This window comes from Dromiciops gliroides, chromosome 1 (genome assembly GCF_019393635.1).
Source record: "Dromiciops gliroides isolate mDroGli1 chromosome 1, mDroGli1.pri, whole genome shotgun sequence".
Taxonomy (NCBI): domain Eukaryota; kingdom Metazoa; phylum Chordata; class Mammalia; order Microbiotheria; family Microbiotheriidae; genus Dromiciops; species Dromiciops gliroides.
Window position 1 is genome coordinate 753,046,814 of NC_057861.1, and position 10,918 is coordinate 753,057,731.

The 10,918-nt window shown below is 47.3% G+C and overlaps 1 protein-coding gene across 1 annotated transcript in view; it reads left to right on the plus strand.

Moving 5' to 3' along the window:
• Positions 1 to 600: 600 nt before the first annotated feature.
• Positions 601 to 10,918, plus strand: part of SELENOK (selenoprotein K) — a 12,123-nt gene continuing 1,805 nt past the window's right edge. The window contains exons 1-3 of the mRNA XM_043979680.1: positions 601 to 760; positions 7,758 to 7,848; positions 8,965 to 9,045. Coding sequence (XP_043835615.1) covers positions 742 to 760; positions 7,758 to 7,848; positions 8,965 to 9,045 — 191 coding nt within the window. The 5' untranslated portion in view covers positions 601 to 741. The remainder of the gene's footprint in view (positions 761 to 7,757; positions 7,849 to 8,964; positions 9,046 to 10,918) is intronic.

Sequence of the window (10,918 nt, forward strand, 5' to 3'; positions counted from 1 at the left end):
CGGCTCTGACACCCCCCCACCCCGTGCTCCGCCCTCCGGCCCAGCCTCGGGGCGCCCCCTAGCCCGAGGCCTTCCGGCCAGGCCCGCGCTTCGGCTTCGTATACAGCTAGTGCTCAATAAGCGCTTCCCCCTCCTCCATAGTGGGAAGCCGACGCAGCCCCCCCCCCCCCAGGCAATGGCCCGGGGGAAAGGCCGCGGCCACAGGCTCCAAGCCCCGGCTGTGGACGCCGAGGCAGCGGACGGTGGGAGTTTCGTGGGAAGGCTTTCACACCGGCGCCCTGCGGCTCAGTGGTCAGCGCCGGGCCCGCAGCCCGGAAGACGCGTTCAAACGCAGCTGCGCGGCACGGGGCAGGCCGCCTCGCCTCTGGGGGCCGCGGTCTCCCCGACTCTTGTAAGCCGCAACTTCCTGCGGAATTTGGAAGAGCCTGCTCAGACAGCGCGGGGCCAGGCGGCTTCCGGTCACGCGCCGCGACACGCCCCTCTAGGGCCCGCCCACTACTGTCGTCGTGACGTCTATTGCGGCTCATGCGCGGCTTCGGGCCGAGCCCCCACCCGCTCAGCCAATGGGCATCTCCCAGATCGCTCTTGCGTGTTGCCCCGCCCTGTCACGTCAGTGGCTCCGGGGCAGAGGAGGCGGGCCGCCGGTGTGACCACGGAAGCCGGGAAGAGACCACCGGAGGCGGCGGCGGTGCGCGGAGGGCAGAGGGCAGAGGGCAGAGGGCAGAGGGCAGAAGCGGCGCCATGGTCTACATCTCGAACGGTGAGTGACGGGTCTCGATCGGGGGCTGGGCCGGGAGGGCCCGGGAGCCGCTGCGTGTGCTGGGGAAGGGATCCACCTACCCTGGGAGGGCAGATCGGGGCTTTGGAGGCCGCCTGGGGCTGGGGGGAAACTGAGGCGGGGAGAAGGGGAGGGGAGGGAGCTTTCCCGGACAGAGGGAGAGTGACTTTGGAGCCCAGATTTCCAGTTGCAAGGGACCCCAGGGGCCTTCGAGGCCAATCCCGTGGGAGCCTGTGACAGAAGGGGAAACTGAGGCTGGGGAAGCCAGGCTTGGGCCACCCTTCCCAGGCTCCCGCTGTGCAGTCTGAGCACGGAGTTAATTAGGTTGTAGGGGGCGGTGAGAAGAGGGCCAGGAAAGGGGAGGGGGCTGGGGGAAAGGGGGTGAGCCGAACACCTTTTTGGAGCTGCACCGAGGAGACCTCGAAGAGGGGAGGGACTGTTTCTGTTGTAACTACTTCGTCAAACAATGTACATTTATAACAAGTTTGCAGTTTCTTAGTCCTCTCCCCTGATCTTTGTATCCTGAAATATTTGTGTTTATTGATGATTGATAATAATCATCCTCCGAGGTCTAAGGATCATAGCACCCCATAAACAGTCAGTCGTTTCACAAATATTTATTAAGCACCTACTTCATGCCAGAGGGTTCGAAGCACCGGGGAATGAAAGAATCCCCCCCCCCCAAGTCACTTACTTTCCAGGCGTCTCCTCTAAATTCCCCCATTTTACAGATGAGGAAGCTCAGAGAAGGCCCTGGGGGTCGCCCGCCTGTTTTGTGTCATCTGACACATCTGTTATGGGTCAGAAAGGCGGGATTTGAACCCACTCTAGATATATAAAGTTGCCTCTGGCTGCTTCTGAGTCACTTAAAAGTGTGGGGAGCTTCAAGTTCCCTAGGGATAACATGAATAGAGTAATACTTAGCCCAGCTTCCTCCCAAGATTGTTGTGAGGAAATGGCTTTGCAGACCCTTCCCTGAGCCTTAGAAATGTGGTTAATTCAAGCCCCTCTATTTTTGTTGGGTTGGTTCAGGGATGACAACTCTGCTTTCTGTAGTGCCAAGTGACTGCTCACAACAGTTCCCAGTGGTTCCATGATTATCCACCTTCTCCAGCTTTCAGGAAAGTGGGGGTGAAAGGGCTTCTCCTCAGGCTAGCCAGGGTGGCTGGGGGTATCTGAAGTGGGTCCCAGATCCCATCCCCTTCTTATTATCTCAGTTCTCTTCTGGGTCATACAAACAACACCTGCTTGGCACAAGTTTCAGCAATGCTAATACTCTTCTAGGGCATTTGTGTAGTGGTTCATAGTTATTTCTTCAACAAGCTGGTATGTTTTCATAGGTTTTGTCTCCATTTTACAGACAAGGAAAGTGAAGTTAACTTAGTGAGTTGTGAAGATTTGCCCAGTCTCCTAGCTAGGAAGTGAAGCCAGGACTCTTGCTCCCTGCCCTGACAGGTCTGGCGTTATTGAGCACCTGCCCTGTGTTAGGCACAGAGATGAGGGATAGAAAGATGAGAAATGACAGTGAATTCTTTCAGTAGTTCTTTCAGTACTTCTTTTCCTAGTTGGTTTTGGTGGGCCAGGCCAGGCCGGGGTGGGGTGGAGTGGGGGGTTGTGCCAGAGCTTGCCAAATTATTAGGCCAGGTCAAATGCGGGAGAGAGAGGGGTAGGGGAAAGAGAAGATTCACCCAAGAAAGTATATTTGATCTGAGCCATGACTGGAGAGGGAGCCTATGGCACACCAGGACAGGGCAAGGCCAACAGTTAGTCCATTTGGGGCAGAGTCTAAAAGTGTGTGAAATGATATGAAATTGGAAGCGAGTTACTTGCCAGGCTGAGGTATTTGTATTTTAGGCAGCGGCAGCCACAGAAGGCTTTGGATGATGGATGTGCCTTAGGAAGATTCTGTAGGCAGCTTCCTAAGGGGTGAGTTAGAGAAAGGAGTGATCCAAGAGACCTGTTAAGGGCTCCGGTTTTTTTGTTGGTTTCGTTTGGTTTGGGTTCTTTTGGAACTGAGTGAAGCAGCCCTGTCTGGATTCCAGGATGTGAGCTAAGGTGGTAGCTTGTGTGGATGGATTGGAAGGTAGTGAGAAAAATGCTCTGGAGGTAGAATGAACAGCACTTACGCAATGATTGTCCCCTAGAACTTAGCTGAGCCTTCCAGCCCCCAAATCTCCTGATTCTTTGCTTCAGGCCCCAGGAGAGTAAAGAGAGGTCAGGACCATTTGAGCTTGCCCGGCTCCCCACCCCTCCCCACTCTTTCCCTCAGCCAGTAAGATAAAGCGGGAAATGTCACTCACAGTCTGCAGTCACAAGGGATGTGTCTATTCTATCACGGTGATTAAGATTTGTTGTGTGTGGCCCATGTACCTCGAACTCTTCCAACACCCTCCATAACTGTGTCCTAAAGTTGTCTTTGGTCAGTCCATGATTGTTGTCTGTCAGTGTGGGGATGCTCAGATAACTGACTGGAATTCCGAGGCATTTGTGTGGCTTAGACCTAGCCAAATGCCCCATCGTGCTTCATTGCAAAACAGGATGACATCGTAGAGTTCATAAAGCTGGGAAGGGGAGCCCGTCATGTCTGGGCAGCAGGGGCCAGACCCAACAGGCTAGAGACAGACATAAGAAGATGAAATTTAACTGGTCTAAAACTAAAAACTTATAGTTGGGTTCAAAAAAATCCTTGCCACTATCAGCCAGTAGAAGAAGTGAGGCTGTGGGTAACCTTTTCTGAAAAAATCTGGGACAAGATTCCAAGCTCAATGGGAGTCATCAGTGGGAATGGAGTCCGGAAGGGCGAGCCTAGCTTTTGCTGGAGGAGGAGGGTGAGACAGAGACAGAGACAGAGAGAAGAGAGACCCACCTCTGCTCTCTGCCCTGGTCTGACCACACCTGGGGGAATACCGTGTGCAGTTCTGGTCCCATGTGTTATGAAGGATGTGCAGGCCTGCAACTGGGCTGGTGAAGAATAAAATAGACATCCTTGGGATCCTGCTTCAGGAGAGTTAGTGGAAGGAATCGAGCTTGCTTTCGTGTGAAGAAGAGAGAAATGGGAGCCATGAGAGCAGCCTTCAAGCATTTAAAGGCTCGCCATAACTTTCCTCTTGTCCTCAGAGGGTAGAACTTGAAAGCAATTGCAGAGTATCTGGAGTTTTAACATAAGCAAAAACTGTCCAGAGCAGCTTGGAGATGAAGCAGTGATTGTTGGGTTTTTTTTACTTCAGGTCTTCTCCTGAAAGCTGTGGGCACACTGGGGGATGCTCTTGGTTAGGTAGGCCTAGGACTCCACTCTGGGGCTTCTCCATTCCTTCCAGTTCTGGGGGTCTGAACAAGAGTCGTAGAAGTTTGACTGGGAAAGAAATACCAGATGTCAGAGAATCCAAAGGTAGACTTGATGGGATTTGGGAAACTGCTGGATATGGGAGGAAGAGAGTGGGAAAGAGACAAGCATGGCTGAGATTTCAAGCTTTGGAGAATGAGAAAGATGGTTCAGTCTTTGGCAGAAATAGGGAAGTCAGGAGCTGGTGCTGAATTTGGTTTTTCATGTGTAGAGATTTGTTGAAGATGTCTATTAGTTAGAAGTGGGACTTGCTGCCTGACCATTCTGGCTGAAAGTGCTAGAATCCCAAATCATTCGTTTGCAAGTGAAAAGCCTGCACCCAGCTTTGGGGAATGGGGGGAAAAGATAAGGAAATCCTTGGAGGAAACCAAATGAGCCAGTGCAATGAGAAAGGCATTCTGTGCGGAAGGTACTGGAGTAGTGTGTGGTTAAAGACCTTCTTTAGGAAAGGAGAGAGAGGTCCTAAGAGCCATGAGGCTGTCTTGGGCATCCCTCCCAGGGAAGGATCTGGGATTAAAGAGGGAGTGACCAGTGGGCAAGCAGAAGCTGCTGGCACAGGCCAGTCATTCCAAGAGGTTGGGCTCTCCATTTCAAAGGTGTGCTAGTGGAGGCCAGCCTCCGTGAGCACAGAGATTGGGCCAGGAATTGGCAGTGTGGCCCGCCTTGCAGTACCCCCAGATTCCAGCTATGACCCAGAATTTCCTCTGCTCCTGCCCATCTGGAGAGAATAGCAACAAGCGGGCCCCACAGAATTTCAGAATGAAAAGACACTTCAGTTGTCACTGAGCCCCACACACCCTAAGAAGAATCCCCTCAGTGGGCCCAGTGAGGCGTCATCTGGCCTCTTCTTGAAAGAGTTCTGAGGAGAGGGAGCTCCCCACTCCACTTCAGCCTAGCTCTTCTTGGGAGGATGGGTTTTCCTAACATCAGCCCTCAATGGCTTCTCTTTGACTGCCTCCCTTCCCTCGCACCTGTTCTGGCCTCTAGGGCCAAGCAGAATAAGTCCGAGCCCCCTTCCACATGGCAGCCCATTCCAGACTTGATAAGAGATAAAGCACAGTCTTCCTGTCTTCTCTCTTCCAGGGCAAATGCTCCCTGTTTTTTTCACCTGGTCCTTAGGACGTAAATTCTAGACTCATAGACCATGTCTGTTTTACTGGTGTCCTTCTCAAATATTTGGGCCATGCCTGCTTTTTTGGAATCTGCTAAGGACTAATAAATTCTCTAATCCACCATCGTTAAGTCTTTGTGAGTCTTTATTTCATTTCTCCTTGTAAAATAACCAATTGTTTAGACTGGATTCCACCACTATCGATCATAGAGTTATAGTTAGTTCATCCTTTTCCCATTCCGTTAGGACTGTTAAGTTGATTTTTTTTTCCCCACTATCAAATCTGTTATAATACTACTTTTCTTTTTCCTCCACTTCTTTAGAAGAAAAAAGAAAGGGGGAAAAAAGAACGAACTCCCGTCATAGGTATCTAGTTTATATTGTTTAGAACTACCCCACAGATTCCAGTCTGTTCCCTCTCCCCTCTTCAAGGCTGGACACCAATCACTGGCTTGAACTGTATTTGTTTTTTGTTTTTCTTATGAGCCTTCCCATAACTAGTTTGTTTTGACTTCAGTCTCCCCTTCTACCCAATCCCATCCCCGGCCCCTCTCCCTGTCCCAGACTAATTCCCTGTTTACTTTATTGAGTTTCACAACAAGGTTAACGTACTTTGAACCGTATCCAACCCAGGCCAGGTAAGAATGAGATGTTTACTATCTCTATCTGCCACCACCACCCCCTCCATGTTTAAAAAATCATATTCCTGTGGTGCTCCAATTACTGTCTTACTATTAAGGAAGAGTAAACTTCTCCTTCCTTCTCCCCATTCTGTAGTGTTATTGTTTGTTTGTTTGTTTGAGTGAGGCAATTGGGGTTAAGTGACTTGCCCAGGGTCACACAGCTAGTAAGTGTCGAGTGTCTGAGGTCGGATTTGAACTCAGGTCCTCCTGAATCCAGGGCCGGTGCTCTATCCACTGCACCACCTAGCTGCCCCTATTGTTTGCTTTTTAAACCCCAAGGTCTCTCTTTGTTCTCTCTCTAATATTTAAAGATTTGGGATGCCATAGGGATAGTAGTCTTCTCCCTTTTTAGAATATAAGCACTTTCCAGGACTTTAAATTTTACTGTTTTCTTTTGTCTGTCATGTTTGCCTTTGAGAGACTTGGCCCTGCTCTAACTTTCTCACAAGCCGTGACTGGAAGCCCTTGATTCTGTTACAAGCCCTTTTATCCCTGTAGGGTCAGGTTAGGTTGAATGGCATGACTACCATAGGCCCATTCGGCATGGCTTTTTTGGCCTTGTCCAGTGCTCAGCAGCTCTGCTGTACCTTTAACTTGCCCAAAAGACCCTTAGCAGAATGGGAGTGGCCTAAGTGAGGTCATACACACCTGGTGCCTGCATGGGCACTGGGAAGGGCAGATGGGAGGTGAGGCCCCAGAGTGTAGGAATGATGAAGGACCAGAGGTCAGCCCTCCTGGGGGTGGGGAGGCCAAGCCAACCCTCCAAGACCCAAACACCTAGGCGAATACAACAGGACTCACTTGTTCAAACACAGCTTTTAGAACCATGTATTTTGTGTGTGTAAGTGCCTGAAAATTCTATTTTCCAGTACAGAAAGGTATTTATTTTCTTTTGAAACCATGATGTTCTAAAGCTTCCCACAGGCAATAGTCAATTGACACCACGAGGTACAATTGTCAAACTTGCTGAGAGGACGGATGCTTTCAGCAGGCTCTGGGCAGAGGAGTGCTAGGGAGCGGAGAATCTGCTCCTTCCAGGCCTATGGTATGGCCGACGGCCCTAAATGTGGGGGCCTTAGGGCCTTCAGGACCATGTGTGTGAAAGTGTCTTAAGGGAGAATTCAGGCCCTAGAGCCCAGGCCTGTACTCTGAGTCTCAGATAGAGGTGGTGTTTTGTTGACCGATAACCATTGAAAGCCCAGTACATTTCCACACTAGTGAGGAGAAGGCTCTTCTCAAAAGCCCCCTTTTACTCCGTCCAGGCCCAGGCTGGCCAAACCGAGCTTGGGGCTCCATATTAAAAACCAATTAGCCACTCATTTAAGGCTTAAAGTAGAAGTAAACTGGGCTGTGATCTTCTAGTTGTTCTGGAGATGTGTGTGTGCCTGCTGTAAGGGAGGAGGAAAGACAGGTGGCAAGCATGGACATTCTCGCTCACAGCCCTTTGTCCCCCAGGGTGTTGGTGTTGCGTGGCTCTGTGTGTGTGTGTGTGTGTGTGTGTGTGTGTGTGTGTGTGTGTGTGTGTGTAGGTGTGTAGGTGTGTGTGTGTGTGTAGGTGTGTAGGTGTGTGTGTAGGTGTAGTGTTAAGTAGGAGTACAAGGAGGTACTTCTGAAACTGAAGGCCTAGGCCATTGTTCACCCCCCACCCCCAAACATGGGACTTTGCTTGTAAGGGTTTCCTGCATTTGGTTTTTTTAGGCAGAATGTACATTTGGAAATGTGAATCTGTTAGGGGTTGGTGACTAATGAAGTGTTTATTTTGATGTGATACCTGTTCTAAATTCTCTGTTAAAGAGCATATTGGTGATTTCAGCTTGTTTGTTTTTCCATCCTTGATTGTAGGACAAGTTTTAGACAGCCGGAATCGGTCACTATGGAGTTTATCATTCATAACAGATCTCTTTTGGGGAATCACTGACTTCGTAATTATGTTGTGAGTATCACTACAAATGCCTATTAACTTAGCTCCCCCAGCCATTCAGAAAGCATTCCACCCTCTCCTCCCCTCCCAGACAAGGTCCTACACATTAGGGCCTTCCTGTGTCTCCGTTGCCAGGTTAAACTTGGGGGCCTGGGGTTCCATCAGTGTGGTAGCCCTTCTTCCCTGAGACTCCCCTGCCATGACCCTCAGAAGTTATGTGGCCGTGCTCTTGACTGCAGCCAGGGTCAGCAGTAGAATCTGGATAGTAGTAATCTACCTGCTAAGCAACACTGCCTCTGAAAGTGGGAAAATATACCGATGCTTTTGTCATGGGATCTGCCAGAAACTATGTTTTCCTTTTCTAAGTATTTTTTAAAATCTATTTCATTGTTGCTTTATTATGAACTATTAGTAACTTATGGTCATCTTGTAAAAATCAGCTTTAAAGCCCTGAGCTGCAGATGGTGTGAGCACAGCCCAACCCATGGATGGTGGGATTCCTGACAGGTGTTGTTGACACCCAATGGCTCTGTAGCCATCTGGGGTCTATCCTCTATACTAACACCTGCAAATTCAACCAGCATTTCTTCAGTGTTTGTAAATATGCTCCACCCTGGGGGAGATTTTTTTTTTTTTAAAGAAAAGGCAAAAAATAGATAATCCTTGGCCCTCAAAGACCGTGTAACACATTGAGGTTTCTCTCCAAAGAGCTCCATTTTAGTTTGCATGGGTAATGCATTCTGATTTGTACGGTAGCAACAAAGAATAATGGAATTCTTATCAGAAACTTTTGGAGGCCTTATCCATGTCTGGAGTGTGGGTGTGCGGAGGCTTGGGGAACGTGACCTCTTAAAGTCTTCACTTTGAAATACAAATCCACTGTTTGCCGAGTGTTACCTTCAAGCAGCTTTCAAAGCAATGCACATTCAGATCTGCCAGTGCATAGTCTTGCTTAGCTTTGGTTGACTTTACTCTGGAAATTAATTTTAAGCTAATGAGTTAATTTCTAACAAGCCCCTAACAAGCAGAAACCTTCCTTCAGTTCAAGATCTATTAGAAAGTATGATTGAAACTGGCACCTACTTTAAAAGTTTATTTTCTGCTTTCTCATTTCCTCTCCTTTTTCAGTTTCAAAAGCCTGCTTCAACAAGATGTCAAAAGAAGAGGCTATGTTAGCTCATCTGATTCCCGATACGATGATGGAAGAGGGTATGTTGCCTTTCTTCTTTTTTTTTTAGAATTTTATTTTTTCCAAATTGCATGTAAAGATAGTTTTCAGCATCCAGTTTTGTAAGATTTTAAGTTCCAAGTTTGTCTCCCTCCCTCCCTCCCTCCCTGCCCTCCTCCCTCCCCAGGATATGAATCAATCTGATATAGGTACTGAGCTCTCAATGACTATAGGTCAGCACAAAAAAACACCACCTCTATCAGTACAATTGTATTAAACCTATCTTCACATTGGTAAAAGAAACATTAAAACAAAAGGGAAAAACCACGAGAAAGAAGAAACAAAAAGCAAACAAACAAAAGTGAAATAGTATGCCTCTATCTTCATTCAGATTCCATCGTTCTTTCTCTAGATGTGGAGAGTATTTTCCATTATAAGTCTTTTGGAATTGTCTTGGATCATTGTATTGCTGAGAAGAGCTAAGTCTGTCCCAGTTGATCATCACACAATGTTGCTCTTACTATATACAATGTCCTCTTGGTTCTGCTTGCTTCACTCAGCATCCGTCTGCTTAAGTCTTTCCAGGTTTTTCTGAAATCTGTCGGCTCATCGATTCTTACAGCACAATATCATATTCCATGATATTTATTCATATGCCACTTGTTCAGCCATCCCCCAATTGATGGGCATCCCCTCAATTTCCGGTTCTTTGCCACCACAAAAAGGACTGCTATAAATATTTTTTACATGTGGGTCCTTTTCCCTTTTTTATGATCTCTTTGGGATGTAGACCTAGTAGTGGTATTGCTGGGTCAAAGGGTATGCACAGTTTTATAGCCCTTCAGGCAAAGTTCCATATTTGTTTATTTTTTTTTTTATGTATAAGGTATTTTATTTTTTCTGTTACATGTAAAGATAGTTCTCAACTTTTGTTTATACAAGCTTTACAATTTCAGATTTTTCTCCCTCCCTCCCCTCCCTCCCCCCTCCCCTAGACAGCAGGTAATCTGATATAGGTTATATCTATATATCTCTATACATATACATATAGATATAGATATGTCAAAGTTCCATATTTATCTCCAGAATGATTAGATAAGTTCACAGTTCCACCAACAGTTCATTAGTATTCCAATTTCCCCACATCTTCAACACTTATTTTCCTTTTTTACCATATTAGCCAATCTGATATGGTGTGAGGTGACACCTCAGAGTTGTTTTAATTTCTATTTCTCTAATCAATAGTGATTTAGAATATTTTTTCATATGACTATGGATAGCTTTAATTTCTTCATTTGAAAACTATTCGTATCTTTTGGCCATTTCCCGATTGGGGAATGATTTGTTTGCTTATAAATTCAATTCAGTTCTCTATATATTTGAGAAATGAGGCATTTTCCAGAAATACTGGCTATAAAAATTGTTTCACAGTTTCCTGCTTTCCTTCTAAGCCTGGTTGAATTGGTTTTATCCGAAACCTTTTTAATATAAAGGGTGATGGCATCACCCTTTATGATTAAATGATGGGGCAGGTTGCTTTTTGCAATTTCTCTCTAGATTGAGAGAAGAGAGAGTGTGGTGGAGGGATTCCTGGATTTACAGGCCAAGCACCTGCGTTCAGACCCCAGCTCTGCAAAGGACTTAGAGCCCGGGCCTCAGTTTCCTCATTTGTAAGATAAGGGGCCAGATAAAGATAGTCTCCCAAGGGCCTTTTTAGCTCTAAATCTGTGCTTGTTATGGCTTAACTTTTGTTGTTTTTCATGACCCTATTTGGGGTTTTCTTGGCAAAGATACTGGAGCGATTTTGCCATCTCCTTCTCCAGTTCATTTTACGGATGAGGAAACTAAGGCCAACAGGGTTAAGGGACTTGCCCAGGGTCACACAGCTAGTAAACTATCTGAGGCCAAGTTTGA